Source organism: Phyllopteryx taeniolatus, chromosome 2, assembly GCF_024500385.1.
Source record: "Phyllopteryx taeniolatus isolate TA_2022b chromosome 2, UOR_Ptae_1.2, whole genome shotgun sequence".
Taxonomy (NCBI): Eukaryota; Metazoa; Chordata; class Actinopteri; order Syngnathiformes; family Syngnathidae; genus Phyllopteryx; species Phyllopteryx taeniolatus.
Window position 1 is genome coordinate 33,988,415 of NC_084503.1, and position 26,660 is coordinate 34,015,074.

The 26,660-nt window shown below is 42.6% G+C and overlaps 1 protein-coding gene across 5 annotated transcripts in view; it reads right to left on the reverse strand.

Moving 5' to 3' along the window:
- Positions 1-26,660, reverse strand: part of ush2a (Usher syndrome 2A (autosomal recessive, mild)) — a 249,264-nt gene that overhangs the window by 105,224 nt on the left and 117,380 nt on the right. For all 5 annotated transcript variants that reach the window (XR_009787447.1, XM_061765858.1, XM_061765857.1 and 2 more), the window contains 8 exons: positions 22,061-22,220; positions 16,764-16,926; positions 16,543-16,690; positions 11,014-11,171; positions 9,953-10,100; positions 7,653-7,808; positions 4,988-5,135; positions 3,297-3,439 (listed from right to left, as the gene is read on the reverse strand). Coding sequence is in view for 4 of the 5 variants with exons in the window: in XM_061765858.1 (XP_061621842.1) it covers positions 3,297-3,439; positions 4,988-5,135; positions 7,653-7,808; positions 9,953-10,100; positions 11,014-11,171; positions 16,543-16,690; positions 16,764-16,926; positions 22,061-22,220 (1,224 nt within the window). In the remaining variant the exon portion in view is untranslated. The remainder of the gene's footprint in view (positions 1-3,296; positions 3,440-4,987; positions 5,136-7,652; positions 7,809-9,952; positions 10,101-11,013; positions 11,172-16,542; positions 16,691-16,763; positions 16,927-22,060; positions 22,221-26,660) is intronic.

Here is a 26,660-nt window from a genome sequence, read left to right on the forward strand (position 1 = left end):
CTCCGGGCACTCCGGTTTCCTCCCACATCCCAAAAACATGCATGGTAGGTTAATTGACAACTCTAAATTGCCCGTAGGTGTGAATGTGAGTGCAAATGGTTATTTGTTTATGTGAGCCCTGCGATTGGCTGGCAACCAGTTCAGGGTGTACCCCGCCTCCTGCCCGAAGATAGCTGGGATAGGCTCCAGCACGCCCGCGACCCTTGTGAGGATAAGCGGCTTGGAAAATGGATGGATGGATAGCCCTTAGTATGTCTCCCAAGAAAATGAAAAGTGCCAGCTGAAGATCTTGGAACGTAAACTCCGCTTAAACAAAGACAGACAACCCTTCTGTTGTAGCAAGAGAGTGAAGTGAGCAACAAGTGAGCTGAAGTTTGCAGATGACACCACTGTCATCGACCTCATCAAGGACGGTGACGAGTCTGCATATCGACAGAAAGTGGAGCGGCTGGAGCTATGGTCGACACAACCTGGAGCTGAACACGCTCAAGACTGTAGAGATGATCGTGGACTTCAGGAGGCACCCTTCGCCACAGCTGCCCCTCACGCTGTCCAGCTGCCCTCTCTGGTCTAAATGACTATAGGCCTGTCGCCTTGACATCTGTGGTCATGAAGTCCTTTGAACGTCTCGTGCTGGACCACCTCAAGAGCGTCACAGGTCCCCTGCTGGACCCCCTGCAGTTTGCCTACCAAGCGAACAGGTCTGCGGATGATGCAGTCAACATGGGAATGCACTTCATTCTAGAACACCTAGACAGTGCAAGGACCTGCACGAGGATCCTGTTCATGGACTTCAGGTCAGCGTGCAACACCATCATCCCTGAACTCCTTTCCTCCAAGCTTCTCCAGCTCAGCGTCTCACCTGCCATCTGCCAGTGGATTTACAGCTTCCTGACGGGCAGGACACAGCAGGTGAGGCTGGGGGAGCCCACCTCCTCCACATGCAGCATCAGCACTGGAGCGCCCCAAGGTTGTATCCTCTCTCCGCTGCTCTTCTCTCTCTACACAACCGACTGGACCTCAACGCACCCGGCTGTCAAACTCCTGAAGTTTGCAGATGACACCACTGTCATCGGCCTCATGAAGGACGGTGACGAGTCTGCATATCGACAGAAAGTGGAGTGGCTGGAGCTGTGGTGCGGCCGACACAACCTGGAGCTGAACAGGCTCAAGACTGTAGAGATGATCGTGGACTTCAGGAGGCTTCCTTCGCCACTTCTGCCCGTCACGCTGTCCAGCTGCCTTGTGTCACCTGTCGAGACCTTCAAGTTCCTGGGAATTACAGTCTCTCAGGACCTGAAGTGGGCGATCAACATCAACTCCGTCCTCAAAAAGGCCCAGCAGAGGATGTACTTCCTGCGGCTTCTGAGAAAGCACGGCCTGCCACAGGAGCTGCTGAGGCAGTTCTACACAGCGGTCATCGAATCAGTCCTGTGTCCTTCCATCACAGTCTGGTTTGGTGCTGCTACAAAAAAGGACAAACTCCGACTGCAACGGACAATCAAAACTGCTGAAAGGATTGTCGGTACCCCCCTACCCACCCTTGAGGACGTGCAAAATCCTCTCGGACCCTCAACATCTCGGTCACCAGCTCTTCCAGCTCCTTCCCTCAGGTAGGCGCTACCGATCAATGCAAACTAGAACTAGCAGACATTCCAACAGCTTCTTCTCTCTTCCAATCAACCTCTTAAACACCTAACCTACAATTACATTCTGGCAATTGTTTGACTTGAGTTCGTTGTCACATTTCTGTGGGGCCAATTATATATTACTCGTGCACTCACTGTAGTAGTCTCGCCACGCTGCACTATTTGCACATCTGTTGTTGACCAATACTGGCCACTCATTCCAGAGTAGCATCTGCTCCATTTGCACACTGATTGAGGAGTATCTGCAACATTTGCACAATCAACATTGTCCCAGATTATTGCACTACTTGTCACTTTACTGCATACACTCCTTGAAGTCTCGGCGCCCTTTGCACAATGGTCATTGCACCGGACTATTGCAATGTTGGTCATTTGAGCTGCTCTGAGTGCTGGAGGACTCTGCATCTTTTGCACAATTGTCCCCAAAAATTTTTTTACCGTCATTACCAGACAACTAGCAACCCTTTATTGCTCAGTGACTGTTTTTTTTTTTTGTCAATGTCTTTATGTCTCAAAAGTGTTCTCTGTCAATTGACTGTCTGTTGTCGTACTAGAGCGGCTCCAACTACCGGAGACAAATTCCTTGTGTGTTTTTTTTGGACATACTTGGCAAATAATGATGATTCTGATTTGCATATCTGTTGTTGACCAATACTGGCCACTCATGCCAGAATAGCATCTGCTCCATTTGCACACTGACTGAGGAGTATCTGCAACATTTGCACAATCAACATTGTCCCAGATTATCGTACTACTCGCTTGAAGTCTCGGCGCCCTTTGCACAATGGTCATTGCACCGGACTATTGCAATATTAGCCATTTGAACTGCTATAAGTGCTAGAGGATCTTTTTGCACAATTGCACAAACAAATAATAATGTACCGGCATTACCAGATAACTAGCAACCCTTTATTGCTCAGTGACAGTTTTTCTCAATGTCTTTATGTCTCAAAAAGTGTTCTCTGTCAATTGTCTGTTGTCGTACTAGAGCGGCTCCAATTACCGAAGACAAATTCCTTTAGTTTTTTGGACATACTTGGCAAATAAAGAGGATTCTGATTCTGAAGGAGAAAGACGGCACTCACTCGGCCACACCCCTTAAAGGCACAACACACAAATGTGTGTGCGTGTGTGTGAAAGAGAGAGAGAGAGAGAGAGAGAGAGAGAGAGAGAGAGAGAAAGAGAGAGACTTAGCTTAATTACACTTCATAAAACCAATTCATTTATCTTTTATTATTTTTTAATACTCATTTTACAATACTGTGCTATTTTTCTCCAATGAAATGTAACAAAAAAATGGTGGCATTTTTCAGTGGTACAGACGAATAACTGGCCTTTCAATTCATTCCAATTGGGAGAGTGGATTTGAGAATATTTTGAGTTAAGAGCTTGGTCACAGAACGAATTCAACTCATAAGTCAAGGAACCACCGTATTTGCTTTTACACAGATGTTATCTACCATGTCTCATTACATTACATTATGCGCTTGACTCTCTCAGTGACATAATACAACTGCAGGTTGTGTGTTTCTTCATAACGCACGACCATAAATTCGGTGATTTCTTTATTGTTTCCATTTAATGTATGATTTTTAACATTGTTAATGGTCGCTACACTGGACTTTATGTTAAAATATGCATACTTACTGTCCTCTGCTGTGTGGAGGGCTTCCCAGGGGCCTGTCGTCTGTCCATATGTGTGTGAGACTACCAGTCGGAATAGATACTGGGTGTATGGAGAGAGGCCCGGCACGTAAAAGGAGAAAGCATCCGTCACATTTTCCAGGAGCCTGAACACGAACAGGCACCAACAAACACCATAAATGGCACACATTATAATTGGGCTGTCGTAAAAACCTAGTTAAAAAAAACAACTATAAAAAGATCTCAGCTCTCTCAAGCACCACAAATCATATATAACTGCAAACAAATACAGTAGACCACCACTATTTAGGGGAATAGGTACCAGGCCGGACCGCGAATAGCGACGAGCCGCAGATAATTGACGCCCATTATAATTGCATTGACATTTTTTGTGTCTTTCTTTATTATTATTATTTTTTACTCAATACCATTCTTTAATAAGCGTGAATAAACCACCAATAAGCGTCTTTGGGGTTGGTCCCCCCGATAAAAAAAAGAAAAAAAATATTGAATTGAGAATTTAAAAAAATAAATAGATACAGCAAAATCCGCAGGTGTCAAACTGCGAGTATGCGGGTCCACTGTATGGCTATAATAATGCCTGAAAGTTGAATACCTATTGGTTAATACTTGCGGTGGGTAAAGGGAACCAAAACACGTAGAGATTTGATACTTGACTTCAGCTACCTCTGTTAATTTGTGCTAAATATCACTCCGTCAAGAGAGTATCTTTGAAGTGATTCATTCATCTGGTCAGCTACTGCAATATGTCAAGCTTTGAAATGTACTTACCAAGTAAATTATACAAGATTAAACTTAATTTACTGTTCGTACCATTGTGGAAAGGCTATCCACAGAGCCGCTGATGAAATCAACATTAACGTGAGTGTGTTCATGTGAAAAACGTGAAAGGTGATAATCAAATTTTCATTTAAATCCATGAACATTTGTTAACAGTGCACTACTCCTTCAATCAACAATTCAGTTGTAAGTGAGGTATCTCCATCCATTAATTGCATGGACTCTTCTCACTGCTCCCACATGGTACCGGGTTGAGTATCATGTAATCTTACATGATGAGGGAAACTAGAGTAACGTAAGAGACTATTGTCATGAATGAGGGACCACTGGCCATTTAGCATTAGAACCACAGAAGGGATGAATGAATGAATAAATCAGGGAACAATGAGATCTCTAAAGCAGAAGAAGAGGAGGGCATGCTGTCTGTATGTCTGATATATAATACATGTACCTAGTCATTTATTTATTACCACAGAATGAAAGCCTCCTCCTCTTGGATTAAATTGCAATTTGTTGTCAGGAAGCATGTAATGAATACATATTGGATGCACAGCCCCTCTCTCTTTATTCTATCATGTGTTCTGTACCTGTCTGTCGCCTTTTGCTCCTCTTTGATTTTCCTTTTTTGGGTGGGATTTTGTCTCAACCTCATCCCTCCAGCTCATTCCCCTTGCTTGTCCTGATGGTCTGTCATTTTGATGTGACATATTCTGCTGTACTGTATAATGTATCCATGCATATGTACTGTACATGTGCATGCTTATTTGTCTTCCCCCTTTGAAAGTATTGGAGTGTCTGTTTCTGATATGAGGTGTGTTATGAGTGTATTTTAGATCACTTATACTTTACATGCTTTTGTGACAAGTGTGCACATCTTCTTTGCTACACCTTGCCTTATCATGGGTCTCTGGGGTGATGTCCTCATTTGTAGACTGTAGTGAAGAGGGCCCGGGGCATTCGAGTGTGCTGGTTCGGACCAAGACACATTTAGACTGGTGCTTGTTGCGCAAGTGAGTCTCAAGGTGGACAATCCGTCTGGAGCTACACAGAGAAAAATGGTAATGGATCGAAGAGGGGAGAAATGAACAGCAAGTAAAGACAGAAACAGGAGGATGCAGGAAGTGAGAGTAGGTGACACAACAGGAGGAAAAGTCTTAAGACTTTGGGATCAGATTTTTTATGTCCCTGGCATAGCGATCACTGAGTCATTCGAACTTGGTATGCTCGCTTAAGATGCTAGTTCCCCTCCTGAGCACTGACACTGAGGTCCCCTTGAGCAAGGCACTGAACCTCAAACTGCACAGGGGCATGTCACCATTGAACATTCATTTTAGGCTACAATTGCTCCATTAGTATGTGTGATATTTCTTGCACTGACACTTAAAAGACCTTGGCCGACGGCCCCTTAAATACACAACTTCATAATTACCTACTTACCCCCTTACTCATTAGCCCCTTTCAAACTGCCCATCTAAGCGGGTTTTTGGGTGACTTTTTGCCCTGCCTGCGGTCCTGTGTGTCCTAGATGGAATGGTAAGTTGAAGTCAACCTGCAAATTTTTTAGCTTCCAATGTGGGATCAGTGGTGGAATGTCTCCTGTTTGTAAGGGGATAGTGGGAAGAGTAGGACGTTTAACACCAGAGATTACACTGCCCACACCCCTTTCTGTTGAGAGCAATTGGTGTAGCAACTCTCCCAGATGTTGCCCCAGATGTCATCACTCATTTAACCATCTGAATATTTGAAGCTGCAACAGTTATCTGAACACTCACTACGGCAAGGGCAATGTCCCACTTCTGTATTTGGTGGAAACTGGTTATGTAGTTTTTGTATTAACACTGCACTTAGCACAGCGCAGTGCGCCATCGACCAACCCATTCATTGTGTATGCGCTGCCGTGACGCAACGGTGGGCACCTGACGCCATGGCACAGCACGCTGTGACATCTTTGCACATCCAATAGGAGAAATGGTGGTGGAATGATTTTAGAGTTTCAAAATATTTTGTTGGACTTTTACAGTGAAAGAAGCATGGAGGGAAAAATGGAGAAATCATGAATTAATGTGGTGTGTCCCAAGATCAGAGACACAAAAGAGATGGTGATCCTTGACGTGGTAAAAAAGAAACGGCTCCCTGTTCAGCTTGAAGTACACCTCGAGCAGTCTTCACAGAGCTCTAGAACAGAATGAAGCTTCGGCCTACTTTCCGTCCAAACCAGTGTATGGTTCCTTTGCAACCAGTGGCAAATACACTATGGGCAAGCTTGCACTGTGCTGCTGACATCCCGGCACCATTCTACACCCTACCCTGCGGTGGGTGCCGCGAAAACCAAGTGTGTAACCACCTGATCGAGAACAGCAATATATTGTAAACAAGACAGAGAATATGTGGATGATATTTATGGTTATAAGACAAAATCACGAAGAAGACTAATTGCCAGAGTGCAGCACAAGCTTGCTTTTTATTTTACAAACACACTCAGGTACACCCTAAGAAGCTCACCTCTTCAGTAGTGACCCTCTTTTACTGCTGAGTGTGATGTAACAGTGTTTGTACTTTAAAATGCTCTTGAGTCAGGACGATGACCATACTCTTGGTGGATATGTAGGGGATGTGAGGATAAAAGCGATGGAAATATGTTAAGGATGACAAAAGTAGAAGAAAATGAGGGTGCCGGTTGTTTTGACTGTGTAAAATAAGAGACACTCTTTGGATGCTGAGAAGTGACCCTTCAATCAAACAAACTGATCTGATGCTACAACAGCCACACTGATTGCACAAGTCATCTTAGCACAAGGATGGCTATTAGACACACATACACACTGGTGAGCCTTTGTCTCTCTCATGCTGCGTTAGCAGGTACAATATCAGAGGTGTCACTAATCGTTTTAAACTATGCACTTTTATGTTCACTTCTCTGGGCCTGCTCTCCTCCTCCTCTCCTCTTGCGTCTCCTGCTCGGCTAGCTCGCCTCTGTTCTTTCATGGAACAAGGACGCATCAAGACAGTTTGCCTTAAAGACGTCTAAAGAGATGCCAGAGGCGCAGAGGTAGAAAGCTGGTTGGAAAGAGAGGAAACGTCTGCTATTTAAAATTTATACTTTCTCATGTCTTTGTTTTGAACTTGAACAGTGGAACTTTTCCTGTGTGTGTCTTTTGTTTGAGAAATGGGCACGGTGCATGGGTATTCAACTCTTTGGTTAACATAAACTAAAGCGTTCCGGTGTGCTTTTGCCGTATGCAGTAAGTTTGATTGATAGTTTGGACTATGGAGCTATCCAGTCTACAATCTGCAATATGCACGCACAACACATTCCACAAACAAGGCAGACATGCTGCACTGAAAATGCTCTGCTTTGAAAGAAGTTACGGCAAATTATGTTCAAAACGATCACTAATATATTTACTTTTAATTTACTTTTTTCTGGATAATAAATATTTTGTATCCGTTTTTGTCCTATTAAAATGTATACTTGTACAGACTCCTGTAAAATGTGATCGGATTAGAGGACAGCCAAAGTCAGACAGTTGTTGAAGGAGATTTGTACATTTGTGGTACCTGCTGGAGACGTTGTAACATTAAGCGACGGGCTCTCGACACAGCCCTGTGTGTTGCAACCTTCGACCCAGAAGCTGTAGTTGGTGTACGGCTGCAGGTCCGTCAAAGTCAACCACCTACTGGCTGCTGTGCCTCCGTCCAGCACCACATCGCCAACTGACAGACGACAAAGAAGTGCCATAAATCTGACTGAGGATGTTTCATACATTGAGTGACATTTTTGTCGTGGCACATTTATTTATTAACATCAGCGTGATGGCGGGAATCTGATTAATAAAACATGCACACGTGGAATGGGGAAATGGAGGCGGGAGAGAAAGTTGGACAGGAATACTAACTGGGAATGATCAAAAGAGAGGTTTCCATATTGAGGTTATGCAAGGATAGTCAAAGAAAAGGGATCTGAAAATCCCACAATGCAAGCCTATCCAATATATTTAGATGGACAGACGCACACAAACACATATCAGGGTTGTGTGAACTGATGAAGGCACTGTGTATCAAAGCAACACTGGCTTATGGGGAACTAGAGCGAGACACCATCTCTCTTTCTTGTGCACCTCTTCTATCCCTCCCTCCACTCGTTTTAATGTCTGCTCCTGTGTGAGGAGCAGATCAAACACTGACGAGAGTGTGTGCATGTGTGTGAGCGCGTGACTTGATTAATCTGTGCAAGTTAAAGGACCACTGTGCGACTTTGTGCTCAGTCGGTCTATTCTCATTTTGTTCAATTTTCTTCTTCCCCCCTTTCTGTCGACTTTTCTTGTTTGTGTTGGCTGTATTTCACTCTTGTGTTGTTTGCCATGTGTTGTCTAGTTCTGGCTTGCAATCTTTTCCAATACTAAATCTATAGAAGCACAATTCTCTCATCCTGTTGTATTACAGCAACTTGACTTTGTTCTACATTCAATCTTCATACTTTTGTTTTTTGCTTTGGTCTTCTGAGTCCTACCAAAGGCACACGTGAAATCATTTCTCCAGTTTTTCTCTACCACCGCAACAATTTGATTCTTCTTCTTATCAGGCACCCCTTTTTTGCCCGACTTTCACACAAAGTTACGAAGTTGGTATACAGTGTATTTGCAGACATATTGTGTTTTACTCATCTGCTATGAACTTATTTTAAAAGGTTTCAAACCAGAATTTATAAGCATATGAGTTGTGGTAGCCAGAAAAGCTGCACATGCTGAAACACTGAAGTTTAATAGAAAAAGTTTTATAAAAAAAAAAAAATAATTACATGAACTGTGGAACATCGGGGCGGCACGGTGGAAGACTGGTTAGAGCGTGCAAAAGCTTCAATCCCCACCCCCGCCTGTGTGGAGTTTGCATGTTCTCCCCGTGCCTGCGTGGGTTTTCTCCGGGCACTCCGGTTTCCTCCCTCATCCCAAAGAAACATGCATGCTAGGTTAATTGAAGACTTTAAATTGCCCGCAGGTGTGAATGTGGGCGCGAATGGTTGTTTGTTTCTATGTGCCCTGCGATTGGCTGGCAACCAGTTCAGGGTGTACCCCGCCTTCTGCCCGATGATGGCTGGGATATGCTCCAGCACGCCCGCGACCCAAGTGAGGAGAAGCGGCTCAGAAAATGGATGGATGGATGTGGAACATCGGTCCAACACATTCCATTGTGGGATGCTGGTCAACATCAGTTTTTATGGTTTTGTTTTATTTATTAATTTCTTTATTTACTTCCACAGGAAATAATAGAAATAATCCGGTCAACAGGCAACGTTTCACCCATCATGAAACTTCAAATGTCATACCGTTGTACAAGAAGTTAACCCCTGTATATTTAAAACGTAAATCGTCAACTAACCTTAACAGTGATGACAAATGAGACGTCTAACGATGCAACAAATGTATATACAGTATATGCTTATAGTGGCTTTAGCTGCATTGTACTAATCAGCACAGACGGACATTTATACCACTTTCAATGCTTGACTATGTTGAAATAAATACCATTTCTTCAAGTTCTTTGATCACCATCACACTTTCTCTTTCCATCATTCTTTCATTCTGTGGCGGCATCACAAAAAAATCCCCGATGTCTCTGGATATGCTGATGTTACACAAGACAGTTTGACCACAAAGTTTTTGTGCAAATTTAGAAGCATATTTTTCCTAAGAAGTGTTAAAATTTTGAAATTCAACTGTATTAATGTTGACAAAGGTAAGTATACAAACATATATGTAGTATATATTATTAGCATGCAGATATCGCGACTCAGTGTATTGTTAAAGGTAAGTAGTAAAAGAAAAAACTAATATCTTTTAAATGTATTGTGTGTGTATTACCTGCACTTTTACAGTAGAGTGTGTATCTCATGAAGCCATTGGGTCTTGGTGGAGCAGTCCAGCGGGCTCGTAATGAACGAGAGCTCTGGTTGGTCAATTCTAGCAGTATGGGGCCTTCTGGGGCCCTCGCTAATGTGCGTACTTCCACCTAATTTAAAGAACACAAGCAAACAACCATACAAAAGTGCATCCTAAAGGTCAGTGCAGTTTGTGTGTTTGATTGCGAGCAGGATTTATAAAACGAAAATAAATAAATAAATAAATAAATAAACTATTTCCAGTATCTAATTTCCACCAAATGTTGCAAAAGGTCTGGTTGTAGATGTAAGTCCAGGAATCTTTCTCACCTTTGTGAACACTGTCATTCTCCTCACTTAATTTCAGTGAATGCAGGCAAATAAGAAGGAAAGATGTGTTTGCTGTACTCATTCTTCAATCTATTTTTGCCATCCACATGATGCTTTATTTTTTCCCTTTTATCATGTTGCGCACCCTCTTTCACTTCTCTTGTTCACCTGCGTCAACTGTTTTTGGCGCGTTCTACTAAATATGGAGTCCGTATTAGGAAAATGCCTCAAAATACGGTCTGTCGTCAGAGCCGTCGTTGAGCAAGGAGTGACATTTCATAGCAAATGTCACTGTCGTCACGCCAACCCTCGTTATTGAGCTGAGAGAATTGATCACCTTTATGACACCCTGCAGCACGCACATGCACACACATTTTACAATGCTTGCAATAAGGACACCTATATTGTTGCTTTACTGTGTTTAGTGGTTAAGCGAATAATCCACACACCACATCTTGCATCTATAATGAGATACAACACTGAGCTCAAGAGCTGTACAAAAATATATACCTTTACAAAGATAATACAAGTAATACTCCGTTTTTATTATTACACAGAGAGGTATTGATAGAAATATTGGAACCATCTCTCAGTAGTAATGGGATAAAGGTTGAATTAAATTATGACTTGCTGTCACCAACCATCTTTTTGTTGACCATATGAATTACCACATACATTGCATGTGTGGATTTAAGTCAGTAACATCTCACACACCATTGGTCCCTTCCCACAGCCACGCGTTGTGCAGGCCTGAAGCCTGAATATGTGTCTGCTCCATGGAGAAAGCTCCTTCACCACTACAAAGTTCTGGGAGGAACTGGAGTTTGATATAAGAACACCATCCATCCAAAGGCCATAGCTCGTTATGATGCCTGAGGGGGAAAAAAAAAAAAAAAAAAAAAGATAACATTTTTATTTCAGAAAATAAAGAAACACAAAATCTCACCAAGGGTTACATGCAGACTGGTATTTGTGTTTGGACCAAAGCATTGGGACACCAGTTTATTACATCTACAGGAAGTCAAAAGGGAAGAAAATATGGAATTTCCTCTACATTCCACTCTTCTGGCAAGACGTCTCATAAGCATGTCTGTAGTATTTCTTTACCCATTTATCGAGAAGAACATTTGTTTTGATGTTTGATGCTGATGCTGGACATGAGATTTTCTTTTTAAAATTGATGTAGTTTGTGTTAGATGTTATTGCCCTTGTAAGGCCTCCTCCCCCCACCCCGCGTCTCTGAGACAAATCTCTCCCTGGAGGAGACCAATAAAGTAACCTGAAAATCTCTGTTCTAGTTCATTCCTAAGGTGTTGGGTTTGCACCCTGCCTTTGTGAAAGTTTTCCCACAAATTTGTAAGTATACATTTGTCCAAATGTCTTAAAGGTAGAGTTAAAAAAAAAAATGGTCATGTATGTTAAAACTGTCTATATGACACTTGTTTCCAAGACTTTGAAAAAACAAAACTGACAGATACATTACAAGTACTCACAAAAAGTTTTTAATATTTAACTTTTGGGTGCAGTTTCAGAATAAACATATAATTGAACAGGTGAACTTTTAATTTGACCTTCTCTGAACTCCTGAAAGCATGTGTCCTACTTGCTGTTCTCTATCAAGGAACTGAGCATGAAAATTCACAACTGGTGTTTGATCCATGAATTGACTAATACATACAGAGAATGTCCATGAGTATGTCTTTCTGTGACTCTTCCAGTCTCTCTGTCTCTCACTTGCAACCTGTTGATGACACATTTTAAGCTCAGTGGCCACTTGCTTCTGAGAGATTCCCGTTTGAAGCCTCGCAGTGGTGATGTACTCTTGATCCATTGTAAGGTGTAATCTTGAACAAATGTTAAAATATAATATATGATGGATGAAACACCTGTTGTGAATTTAGACATTTAGTTTTTTACAGAACAGGAAGTTGTGCAAAAAGTACTGAAACATTGAACAGCTGGATATGTGTATTCCAAAGGTTAGAGAAGGTCAAATTATGTTCACCTGTAAAGGTTAGTGCCTTTTAGGTTCATCCTAAGATTTCCTTTGCATTTCTGTCATTGGCTGGTGACCAGTCCAGGGTCTACACATCCTCTTGCCTAAAGACAGCTGGGATAGGCGCAAGGATGCTAATGAGGATAAGCACGATAGAGAATAGATGAATGGATTTAAATACAGGTATATCGCATGGAATATTAGTCTCTAGACCTTTCTATCTAGGATCAATCAGTGGTAGTCACACTGTGATCAAACTGCACCCAATTCTACTCGCAGAGTAAGTGTTGTGATTTTTGGATCGCAGGCCTGGCATTGGCATGTACCTTAAAAAAGTGAAAAGGGGCCTTCGGATGTGTGCTTCAATGGTGACGACAGCATTAACACTACCAAAGGTATTAAAGGATAACCTGAGAGAGACTCATGGCATGCGCTCACACAAATATGGGTACTGATAAGGGTGTGTGCGCACACAGGTTCTTTGTGTATATACACAGAATTAAGATACAGTACAAGCCCATGCACACGCGCACACGCATGCCAGCCCAATAATTACATTACATTACTTCCACCTAATAAAAAAGGAAATGGCACCCAAATGTACTTTTCCTTAATAAAAATGCATACTGGGGGGGGGGGCTCAAAAGATCAGTGGTAAGAACTAAGAGTCTATTCGACTTTAATCATGTGTGGGTTTTATTATTGCTCAATACAGATACACACACCTATCAGGAAAATGAAGACACAAAAACCCTGTGGACACCAGTTACATCAGGGAAGCTCTTAATGTGGCCAATCACATTCATGTGAGAGTGCGCGTGTGTTTGTGTGTGTGTGTGAATAAGCCCATATCAGTATACGCTGTAATAAAGACAGGTTGGGAAATGAAGCAGCGAATGCATAACAGGCTTATTTCCCCTCTTTGTCTGCGTGTTGCCCCGACCTAATCCCCGAGAGGATTATCCCCCACAAATCCCTGCGGAATTGGGGAGAAGGAGGGGAGAGAGAGACAGGACGAGCGAGGGAAAATAATACAAAATCTTACTCCTCTGTAACCCACCACAATTGTCTTTGTCATTTCTTGACGCCGAAAAAAGAACGTGAAAAGGGCGCCGTGCTCCTCTCCCTTTGTCCAAATAAAAAAACTGAAAGCTTATTAAGCATGAGGCAATCAGGTAATCATGATTAAGTGTCTCCCTTGTTATACATTTCTGTCATCAGATGAGGAAAGCTTTAAGTAATTTACCCTGGCTAATATGCGCACACATCACAGGGTTTATGGAGCGACATGCACTCATCTGGCATTAAGTGTCAAACACACAATTCTCACCACGCACACACGCCTTATGGAATTACACATTCTTTAACGAGCATGGCAATAACATTTGATAATATGTGGCAGTGCGTTTGTATGTTGGAGACTGTGAAACTGGCTGGAAAATCCTCACATTTTCTTCACACAATTCATTTGATTTTGTTATCACACTGTAGTCGGCTCATCATAACTATGTCAGTGTATTGTGTGCTAAGTGGTGGTCGCAAAACTTACTGTAGTTATTTGTTACTAAAACTGGATATTATACATACATAGCGTATGATTGGGTTCGTAAATACTGAGAGTAGACTGGGCCTAGTACATTCAAAAACTATTCAAAGCTACCAGGCCCTGTGTGGAAAAAGTACTGTAATTGCCCTCCCTGTTCAATCATGAATTAACTGTGACTAATCAAATTTTTTGGGAAAGTTGAGTTCATTTTCACTGAACTCAATGAAAACCTGACAAAATTAAATTGGCCAAAAGACGTCAAAAAGCTGCACCAAAAAAGCCACAATCCAAAGAAATTCCAAAATAATTGACATCAGTCTGGAAAGGGTTACACAGCCATTTCTAAAGCTTTAGGACTCCAGCAAACCACATTATCCCCAAGTGGAGAAAACATGGACCAGTAGTGAACCTTCCCAGGAGTGGCTGGCCTAGAAAAATTATCCCACGAGAACAGAGACAACTCATCCAGGACACAACATCTAAAGAACCGCAGGCCTCCCTTGCCTCAGGTAACATCAGTGTTCATGACACAACAATAAGGAAGAGACTGGGTTAAAATGGCCTCCATGGCAGAGTTCCAAGGTGAAAACCACTGCTGACAAAAAAGAACATAAAATCAGTCGTCTTACTTTTGGAGGGAAAAAAAAATAAAATACATCTGAACGATTCTCAACACTTTTGGGAGGATATTCTATGGACTGACGAGATAAAAGTTGAACTTTTTGGAAGTTGTGTGTCTCGTTACATCTGGCATGAATGTAACACATCATTTCAGAAAAACAACATCCTACCAAAGGTCAAACGTGGTGGTAGTGAGATGGTCTGGGGGCTGCTTTGCTTCTACAGGACCATGACAACTTGGTGTGATTGATGGAACCATGAATTCTGTGGCAATGTCCTTAAAAACGATGTCCATGACTAAAAACCTTCCAGGGTCGCGGAATCAAAACAATTCAGCAAGGAAGAGTAGCTCTCTATATATATATATATATATATATATATATATAAATATATATATATATAAATACGCAGTATAGCTCCACAGTGGTGTGAGACTCATTGGCAGTTATAGAGAATGCTTGATTTCATTTGTTGCTGCTGAGGGTGGCCCAACCAGTTATAAAGTTTAGGGGCCCATTACTTTTTCAAACAGACCCAGGTAGCTTCGACCCCCCCCCCCCCTAAATAATACAAATAAATAAATAAATCACCATTTAAAACAGCATTTTATGTTTACTTGGGTTACCTTTGTCTGTCTATGAACATCTGTTTGATGATTTTTAAACATTAAAAAGAGGAAACCAGGGGAAAAAAATATTTGAGAATGGGGCAAATACTTTTTCACAGCCCTGTAGCTTCATTTTGTTATCATGGTTCAATACTAGTACAAACACACTGAGGAAATGTCTCGGATGACAAATGTTCTTCATGTTAATACCAGTAAACAATTTGTTTCTGGATCACTCTTACCCAAACTCCAACTCTCCTGCAAAATTTTTCAAGTCTTTCAAGTGGTTTTTGCATAATAGGGCTTGAACATGTTGCTGCCTTTTTTGCAGATGGCTGGGGCTTGAGTGCCAGAAAGTGCCCCAATACTCAGCCACTGCTGGTCCCTAGCCCGGTTTTAAAAAAAAATGGGTGGATCGCATAAGGAAGGGCATCCGGCATAAAAACTGTGCTAAACAAATCATGCAAGTAACTCGCTTTGGCGACCCCAAATGGGACAAGCTGAAAGTCGCAACAACAACATGGCATAATCCTGTTCATTCTCACACACACACACACACACACGCACACACACACACACACACACACACACACACACAAATGACTCATAGTTCGTAATAATGTGCTCGCATCCAAGTCTAAGTTCTTAAATGTGGGCATTTTGTGCTTGGATATAAAATGGATATTTGTCGATTGATTTTGCATTGAAAATATATTTTAGCTAAATTAAAATGCTGAGAATGTTTAAAATAAATACAGAATATGTTTTAATCTAATTGGATTTGAAATCAAGAACAGAGCACTGGCAATGTATAACTGAAACTAGAATCTTGTGCACATCAAACAGCATTATGTGCCCTCAATTCTCAGCCAAAGTGCATAAACTAGGTATTTGGCCTACAATGTATTTTAATTGGCTGCAGGTAGATTGGATGGAGTTAGAAAGTAACAGAGAGGGAGAAAATGAGCTGTGAGGGGATGTGTTTCCAGCCTGCAGTTCTATTCTTAGTCAAAAGGGAGCACTTTTCCTCCACTTAAAGGAACAAAGGGAGGCAGCGCACTCTTCTCGCGCCGTGTGTCAGTTTCCTGCATGACACTGTATGGCCTCCTTCTTTCACAATCTTATCACTTTCTCTCTCTCCTTACTTCAGCCCTATTGCACATTCACATTTAACATGAGGCCATTGTTCTCCAGCTTTCTGTTCTACCATGAATGGACTCATGACTGTACTGATGTACTGTATTTCATTCTATGTCTCAATGTTCTGATGATCTTTTTCATTTTCAATATTGTTTTTTTAATCCTTATAAATGTTTCTAAAGCATATATCTTACAAAATCACTTAATGGAGTCTCATGGGAAAAAATAATAATAATAAAATAAAAAATTCAGAAACATATTTTTAATTTATTAAATGAATTAGGGATGCATGTGTAAATATGGCATAAAGGTGCATATGCAGTATGTTCTCACCATTTGGAGTATCAGGAGCTGTCCAGCTGACGTTCAGTGCATGTGGTGACAAAGGGGAGACCAGTGGTGCTGGGACATTCTCTGGGGTGCTTTCCTCAGTAACAGCCTGCGCAGGGGGGCTTCGGGTGCAGCCACCGCCTGTGCAAGCCTGAAATGTAAACACAAACACATTGAAGAGGGGGCATGAAAGGAAGGATTCAAAACAAATTCAAAAGACTCACAGCAACTGTGATGGTGTAGCCCGTGCCAGGAGTGAGGTTGCGGAGCGTGTGGTCTTCAACAAGTTCTGAACTGTTGTGGACTATGGCGGGCTCTGTCTCACCCTGTGCAACGAAGATGGAATAGAACTCCAGAACACCATTGACCTGAAAAGGTCGAGACCACCTGGGAGTACGAGAGGAACCAATATACATATTTTACATTATTACTAACACGAGCAGAGACATTGGTTCAAAGTGCTTCACTTTTGACTCTTTGATGAAATAACTTGTTAGATATTGTTATAACTAGTATTGAATTTCAAAAACAGTGCTTCTGAAAAATATCAGGTAATTATATGAATTGAAATGATGCAAAATAATAATATTCCTATATATGTAACTATATTTTGATTATTATTTATATTTTTCCATGAGATTTTATGTTTTCATATAAAAAATCTGACCTCCATTTATTTGGGTAGGTTCTGGTTTTATCCTGCTAAAGTTGTTGGAGCTGTTGTTTCACAACTTTGGAAGCTGTAAAATAGACTTCTGTAGTAAATGTGCTAAAAATATATTTTTACTTAATGCCAATTTTTAAGATTGTGATGAATTCCAACTGTTATGAGGAGAACACAGCAAGTAAATATTCCATCAAGGTATAATATGAATAGTAATTCATGTAAACCCCTGAGAAATCCAACTCCCTTTAGTGTTAGCAAGGAGCGGCGATTTACAAACGTAATAAAGTCCTTTCTTCGTTCCTACTTTTAAATGCAGGTTGTGGGATGACTGATGAGCATGTGTTAGCACACAATTAGCCGCTCTGACTAATCTATCACACTTTATAAGATTTTTACCCCGTCGATTGGCACAGTGATGTACAACCACTTTTGAAAAGCTCAATCAAAGGCAAGTTGGAACAATTTCAGTCAAATTTATTGTACAAATGGTTTTAGAAAACTGATGGTTTTAAATAGTTGTGACAAGGGGCATGTGTTTACATCTACAGAAAGTGAACATCCTGGAGTAAGTCTTCATTTTGTAGCTACAGTGGATATAAAATGTCCACACACCCCTGATCAAATTCCAGGTTTTTATGAGAAAATGAGACCAAGATAAATCATTTCAAACCTTTTCCACCATTCATGAGACCAACAATCTGTACGACTCAATTGATTATCTTTCTTTTTTTTTTCCTCAAGAGGGGAAGTAAAAAGAACAGCAATAATGTGGTTGCACAAGTCTGCATGCCCTCTTATAACTGGGATGTGGCTGAGTTCAGAATTAACCAATCACATTCAACTTCATGCTAAATGGGAGACAGTACACACCTGCTCCCATTTAAAGTGCCTCTGATTAACTCCAAATAAATTTCATATGTTCTAGAGTAGGCTTTTCCTGACATTTTCTGTGCTTCCAAGCCGACCCCAGAAGATTTTGTGCTAACACGGACTACTATTTCTAACTGTTCATAATTCCCTGCAGGATAACACATTTCCCCACATCTGTTAGGGAAATTTTGTTAATGCCTGAAGGCTGACATTTTTGGCCATATTTCCAAAAGGTACATTTGGCACAAACACAACACTGCTCATCAACAAAAGACGACCACACCTACAGTGAAGCCTTGTGGTGGCAGCATCATGCATGAGGCTATTTTTCTTAAGCTACAACCCCGATACCAATGAAGTTGGGACGTTTTGTTAAACATAAATAAAAACAGAATACAATGATTTGCAAATCATGTTCAACCTATATTTAATTGAATACACTATAAAGACAAGGTATTTAATGTTCAAACTGATAAACTTTATTGTTTTTGCCAAATAATCATTAATTTGGATTTTCATGGCTGCAACACGTTCCAAAAAAGCTGGGACAGGTGGCAAAAAAGACTGAGAAAGTTGAGGAATGCTCATCAAACACCTGTTTGGAACATCCCACAGGTGAACAGGCTAATTGGGAAAAGGTGGGTGCCATGATTGGGTATAAAAGGAGCTTCCCTTAATTGCTCAGTCATTCACAAGCAAAGATGGGGCGAGGTTCACCTCTTTGTGAACAAGTGCGTAAGTAAATAGTCGAACAGTTTCAGGACAATGTTCCTCAACGTACAATTGCAAGGAATTCAGGGATTTCATCATCTACGGTCCATAATATAATCAAAAGGTTCAGAGAATCTGGGGAAATCACTGCATGGAAGCGGCAAGGCCGAAAAGCAACATTGAATGCTCGTGACCTTCGATCCCTCAGGCGGCACTGCATCAAAAACCGACATCAATGTGTAAAGGATATCATCACATGGGCTCAGGAACACTTCAGAAAACCAATGTCAATGGTTAAATGATAGCAGGTGTGTGATGATTCCCAGTTAACATCCGTTTGAATGTGATTGGTTAATTGAACACAACCACATCCCAGTTTGAAGAGGCTTTGCACATTTGTGCAACCACATTTGAGTCATTTATTTTTACTTCCCCTCTGGAATATATAAATATATAATTTGAATTGAATTGTACAGGTTGTCGGCCAAATTAATGGGGGAAAAAGTTTTTAAATTATTTATCTTGGTCTCAGTTTTTATTTCACAAAAGCCTGGCCTTTGAATAGGAATGTGTAGAATTTTTATATCTACTATAACAGATTCCTCTCTTCTGGGAAAACATGCTACAAGACTGGAGTGTGGATGTGAAAATATTTGTACTTCCATTCAGAAAACCATACACATACAGCAAGAACACTCAAAAAAGCTTTTTGTTTAGGAAAGCCAGCATTTCTCAATGTGAATATCTTACTGTGTGCACGTATGAATGTATTTATGTAAGGCATTGTGAGCTGAGGGCAGAGGATAAATCTGCTGATATTGCTTAAACCCCATACTGGCGCCTCCCCCAACCTTTCTCACAGTCTCTCACCCTCACTTCCTTACATCTCTTGCATTTGCATCTTTTTTCCCCCTCCCCCGTCAAACTCTCAATAACTTAAACCTTTCTCGCTCTTCATTTTTCAAATAGATGTTGCACATTGCTGTCTTCCTCAGCCTTTCTCACAGACACAATAGGAAGATATTGACCATGTGTGACATTTCAACCCCTGCCTGTTACCAATGTGCTAACAAGGCAATACGCACTCCTTCCCACAGCAGGTGAATTTATAGCTGAAACAGTTTAAATAACCACAGTACAATATGTAACATTGTTGTACAGGTGGCAGTACTGTCAAGGATAAACTATTACAACTTAGATTTTGTTTCCCCAGCTGTCACCTCTTTACAAACAAAAGATGCACGTAGTATCATTGTTTACCTCGTATGGTTTTATAAGTAGCACCCGTGGAACACCTTTTACAGTCAAGTGTTGTATTATTGCACTGTAGTATTTATCAAGAAGTTCATCTTCACAAGATCTTTGTGGAGACAGTTCCAATCTGTGCCCAAGTTGTACATCGAAGAAATTTGGTGTGGTTTCAGACTTGACAGAGGTCTTCACTTTAGTGAGTGCCGCCATATTACAACTAAAATTCCAATGAAGTTGGGGATTGTGTTAAACATAAATAAAAACATAATACAATGATTTGCAAATAATGTTCAACCTGTATTTAAATGAATTCCAAAAACGCTGGGACAGGGTCATGTTTATAGCTGTGTTACATCCCCTTTTCTTTTAACAACATTCAATAAACGTTTGGGAACTGAAGACACTAATTGTTGAAGCTTTGTAGGTGGAATTCTTTCCCATTCTTGCTTGATTTACAGCTTCAGCTGTTCAACAGTCCGGGGTCTCCGTTGTCGTATTTTATGCTTCATAATGCGCTACACATTTTCAATGGGAGACAGGTCTGGACGACAGGCAGGCCAGTATAGTAGCCGCACTCTTTTACTACGAAGCCACGTTGTTGTAAAACATGCAGAATGTGGTTTGTGGCTGTGAATGTGGTTATACGGATTGTCTTGTTGAAATAAGCAGGGGGTGTTTCTGGGTGTTGATAGAAAATGAATGACTGAGCAATTCAGGGAAGCTCCTTGTTTACCCAATCATGGCACCCACCTGTTCCCAATTAGCCTGTTCACCTGTGGGATGTTCCAAACAGGTGTTTGATGGGCATTCCTCAACTTTCTCAGTCTGTTTTGCCACCTGTCCCAGCTTTTTTGGAACGTGTTGCAGCCATAAAATTCCAAGTTAATGATTATTTGCTAAAAACAATAAAGTTTATCAGTTTGAACATTAAATATCTTGTCTTTGTAGTGTATTCAATTAAATATAGGTTGAACATGATTTGCAAATCATTGTATTCTGTTTTTATTTATGTTTAACACAACGTCCCAACTTCATTGGAATTGGGGTTGTATTTGTCGCGTTATATTCCACACTACACACACACACACAGTGCTGTGAAAAAGTATTGGCCCCCTTCTCAAATTACATTTTTGCATAGTTTCACAAGGGTTCAAGGTTCACCATTGTTGTTTCATGCTCTCCCTATGGTTTGCTGGTGTCCTGGGGTCACGGGCGTGCTGGAGCCCATCCCAGCTGTCATCGGGCAGGAGGCGGCGTACACCCTGAACTGGTTGCCAGCCAATCGCAGGGCACATACAAACAAACAACCATTCGCATTCACGCCTACGGGCAATTTAGAGTCGCCAATTAACCTACCATGGATGTTTTTAGGATGTGGGAGGAAACCGGAGTGCCCGGAGAAAACCCACGCAGGCATATATATATATATATATATATATATATATATATATATATATACACATATACATATACATATATATATATATATACATATATATATATATATATATATATACACACACACACACACACACACACGGTGGAACATAATCTGTTCTGGAAATCCATCTTTGTAAATAAGCAGGATTTGTAATTGAATATTTATTAAATTTTCCAATCTACTAACTGCTGGAAAGACATACTGAAGAATATGCAAATATTATATACCCGTTTCCATTTATAAGTCTTGTGAATGTATTTCTGTGAATATAGTTTGTTGCGGACACACTCGTAAACACCTACACAATGTCCAGCGACATTTTCAAATGACCGGTACGGGAAAAGGTGTAAGAGATTTATCTTCCTCCCTCTAGAGAGGAAAGGTCAAGTGCAGTGTCAAGTGAATATTCTGCATGGTAAACAACTTCAGAAGGTCACCAGAGCTCTGCTGCCCTTTCCCTCCTTCTACAGTATACTGTATGATACTGATGCTTTTCTATGAGATGCCTTTATTACTGTTCCATTATTTCAGGTTGTAGAATAGAGAATTCAGAGGATGTGTCAACAAGAGTGAGCGCATACTCCACCAGGATGGTCCGTGAGTCGAGGAAGGTCAGAGTTGGCGCTTGTAGAGGCCCGGGAGGAAGCTGAGAGGTCAACATTGTGACCTTTGAACTGTTGGTGCATCCCACCACAGTGCATGCAGACAGTACCAGGACGTGCGCAGTATAGATGCCAAGCTCTGAAATGCACGGATACTATAGGTTCATGAAACAAAACCAAGCATGAACAAAAATACAAACTCATTAGCCACAATGTTAGGTACACCTGCAGTAATGAGATCCAATACAAGAGTTGTATCAAAATGTCTGCCTTCACAAAGACTAAGTTCAGTTCATACAGATACTGTCAGCAACATACTAACATAGCAGTGTTTAATGGTGGTTGGAAGATCGCATTTCCTTTTCACTATAAGGTTCTTTCATTTTTTATTTTTTTTTTGCACGTCAAAATATTATAAGATATCATGCCAACATCCATCCATCCATCCATTTTCTGAGCAACTTCTCCTCACTAGGGTCGCGGGCGTGCTGGAGCCTATCCCAGCTATCATCGGGCAGGAGGCGGGGTACACCCTGAACTGGTTGCCAGACAATCGCAGGGCACATACAAACAAACAACATTCGCACTCACACCTACGGGCAATTTAGAGTCCCCAATTAATGCATGTTTTTGGGATGTGGTAAGAAACCGGAGTGCCCGGAGAAAACCCACGCAGGCACGGGGAGAACATGCAAACTCCACACAGGCGGGACCGGGGATTGAACCCTGCTCCTCAGAACTGTGAGGTTGATGCTCTAACCAGTCGGCCACTGTGCCGCCATCATGCAAACAATAAATACAAATGTTATTTAGTATTTTGGATAAATTGTAGTCAGGTTATAATGCAACATATTTTTTACTTTTACTTGAGTATATTTGTTAAAAAGAAACTACTTTTACTTCTTTACTCACTTTTTACATTCTGCTTGCTACTTGTATTTTTATATCGAGGCATTTAATATTGCTTGCGTGATCTAGTTTTGTTCATCAGAGAGACAAGTGACACATGACTCTCTTTAACCAATCCAACGTAATGTCTTGTGACGTTTAATCCCATTTCACCAATCAATCTGAGCCAGGCAGTCTCATGACTCCACGTGGTTCGCTGTCCCACAGCACAAGTTTTCAAAGTGACTCATTTACGGGAAACTTGGTAGATAATAATAATAATTAATTGTATTTATACGCACCTTCCAATCCACTCAAGGACACCATACAAACACAGTTAAAACATTCCAGCAATACAATCAAAATAACAAAACATAAAACAATTAATATGACAAATGGTATGATAAATGGTAAAGAGGGTAAGTAGTCTGGAATATGTGTGTCTTGAGCTTGGATTTGAAGAGGGTTAATGAGGCTATGTTTTAGAGGTCAGGTAATAGGGAGTTCCAAAGATAGGAGGCAGAGCAGGTGAAGGCCCTGTCCTTTGCCTTTTCAACAGTCAAAAGTTTTAGAACACGGCAACTAATTAATACAAATTTTTTTTAATGAAAGGCAAATAGTTCAAGTCCAACAAATAGCTTGTAATGGTACAAAATAAGATAAGTGGTGAATTTCCAGAGGTTGAAAAATCTAGGCAAGGTGACCCAAACCCCTCCTTGAGCCGTCACCTTATCGTGGTGGAGGTGTTTGTGTGTCCCAATGATCCTAGGAGCTTAGTTGTCTGGGGCTTCATGCCCCTGGCAGGGTCACCCATGACAAACAGGTCCAAGGTGAGGGACCAGACAAAGTACGGCTCAAAAACCCCTTATGATGACGACAAACGATGGACTTGGTTTTCCCTTGCCCGGACGCGGGTCACCGGGGCCCCCCACTAGAGCTGGGCTGGGCCCGGCCGGGCACAGTCCCAAAGGGTAACGTGGGTCCCCCTTCCCATGGGCTCACCACCTGTGGGAGGGGCCATTGGGGTCGGGTGCAGTGTGACCTAGGCGGTGGCCAAAGGCGGGGACCTTGGCGATCCGAACCCCGGCTACAGAAGCTGGCTCTAGGAACGTGGAATGTCACCTCTCTGGCAGGGAAGGAGCCCGAGCTGGTGTGTGAGGTCGAGAAGTTCCGACTAGATATAGTCGGAGTCGCCTCCACACACAGCTTGGGGTCTGGTACCAGTCCTCTCGAGAGGGGTTGGACTCTCTTCCACTCTGGAGTTGCCCACGGTGAGAGGCGGCGAGCAAGTGTGGGTATACTTATTGCCCCCCGGCTTGGCGCCTGTACGTTGGGGTTCACCCCGGTGGACGAGAGGGTAGCCTTCCTCCGCCTTCAGGTGGGGGGACGGGTCCTGACTGTTGTTTGTGCCTATGCACCAAACAGCAGTTCAGAGTACCCACCCTTTTTGGAGTCCTTGGAAGGGTGCTGGAGAGCGCTCCCGCTGGGGACTCCATTGTTCTGCTGGGGGACTTCAATGCTCACATGGGCAATGACAGTGAGACCTGGAAGGGCGTGATTGGGAGGAACGCCCCCCCGATCAGAACCCGAGCGGTGTTCTGTTATTGGACTTCTGTGCTCATCACGGATTGTCCATAACGAACACCATGTTCAAGCATAAGGGTGTCCACAAGTGCACTTGGCACCAGGACACCCTAGGTCGCAGTTCGATGATCGACTCTGTGGTCCTGTCATCGGACTTGCGGCCGCATGTCTTGAACACTCGGGTGAAGAGGGGGCGAATCTGTCAACTGATCACCACCTGGTGGTGAGTTGGTCCGACGTGGCAGGCCCAAATGTATTGTGAGGGTCTGCTGGGAACGTCTGGCGGAATCCCCTGTCAGAAGGAGTTTCAACTCCCACCTCCAACAGAACTTTGCTCATGTTCCGGGCAGGGGACATCGAGTCCGAGTGGACCATGTTCCGCGCCTCCATTGCTGAGGAGGCCGACCGGAGCTGTGGCCGTAAGGTGGTCGGTGCCTGTCGTGGCGGCAATCCCTGAACCCGTTGGTGTACACCAACGGTGAGGGATGCCGTCACGCTGAAGGAGGAGTCCTATCAGGCTTTTTGGGCCGGTGGGACACCTGAGGCAGCTGAAAAAACTCGGGTATGGGAGGAGTTCGGTGAGGCCATGGAGAAAGACTTTCGGACGGCTTCGAGGAAATTCTGGTCCACCATCTGGCGTCTCAGGAGAGGAAAGCAGTGCACCACCAACACTGTGTATAGTGGGGGATGAGGCGCTGCTGACCTCGACTCTGGACGTTGTGAGTCGGTGGGGATATTATTTCGAAGACCTCCTCAATTCCACCGACACGCCTTCCCATGAGGAAGCAGAGTGTGGGTTCCGTGAGGCGGGCTCTCCTATCTCTGGGTTTGAGGTCACCGAGGTAGTTAAAAAGCTCCTCGGTGGCAAGGCCCCCGGAGGAGATTCGCCCGGAGTTCCTAAAGGCTTTGGATGTTGTGGGGCTGTCCTGGTTTGACACGCCTCTGCAACATCACGTGGACATCGAGGACAGTGGACCAGCTCTACACCCTCGGCAGGGTCCTCGAGGGTGCATGGGAGTCCGCCCAACTTGTCTACATATGTTTTGTAGACTTGGAGAAGGCGTTCGACCGTGTCCTGTGGATGGTGCTTCGGGAGTATGGGGTACCGAACCCCCTGATACGGGCTGTTCGGTCCCTGTACGACCGGAGTCAGAGTTTGGTCGGCATATCCGGCAGTAAGTCGGACTCGTTCCCGGTGAGGGTTGGACTCCGGCAAGGCTTCCCTTTGTCACCGATTCTGTTCATAACTTTTATGGACAGAATTTCAAGGCACAGCCGAGGCATAGAGGGGGTCCGGTTTGGTGGCCTCAGTATTGCATCTCTGCTTTTTGCAGATGATGTTGTTCTGTTGGCTTCATCAAGCCGTGACCTCCAACTCTCACTGGAGCAGTTCGCAGCCGTGTGTGAAGCGGCTGGGATGAGAATCAGCACCTCCAAATCTGAGACCATGGTCCTCAGTCGGAAAAGGGTGGCGTGCCCTCTCCAGGTCGGGGATGAGATCCTGCCCCAAGTGGAGGAGTTCAAGTATCTTAGGGTCTTGTTCACGAGTGAGGGAAGAATGGAACGGGAGATCGGCAGGCGGATCGGTGCGGCCTCTGCAGTGATGCGGACTTTGTATCGGTCCGTTGTGGTAAAGAAGGAGCTAAACCGAGAGGCGAAGCTCTAAATTTACCGGTCGATCTACGTTCCTACCCTCACCGATGGTCACGAGCTGTGGGTCGTGACCGAAAGAACAAGATCCCGGATATAAGCAGCCAAAATGACCAGACATATAATACATCTCTTGCATTCAATTACCCAAATACAATATACATGCACAGACGCATGCACGCACACACCCACAACAATAATGTATAAGAATCTAAAGGTATACATTTAAATTCAAGATATGGGATAATTTAAGATACTGATATTAAATGCATTTTATGAAAACGCTCGTGTGGCTTTATATGACAGGATACGTTCTTACATTGTTGCTGTGTTTGTATGCCTGTGAGGGCTTTTGCATATATACTGTAAATATGTCTCACTGTGTCTTTATTTGCATCTTCAGTCTCAGTGATGAAACATGTTTTGTACCCTCTTTAAGTCTCTTTAGTGAACATTT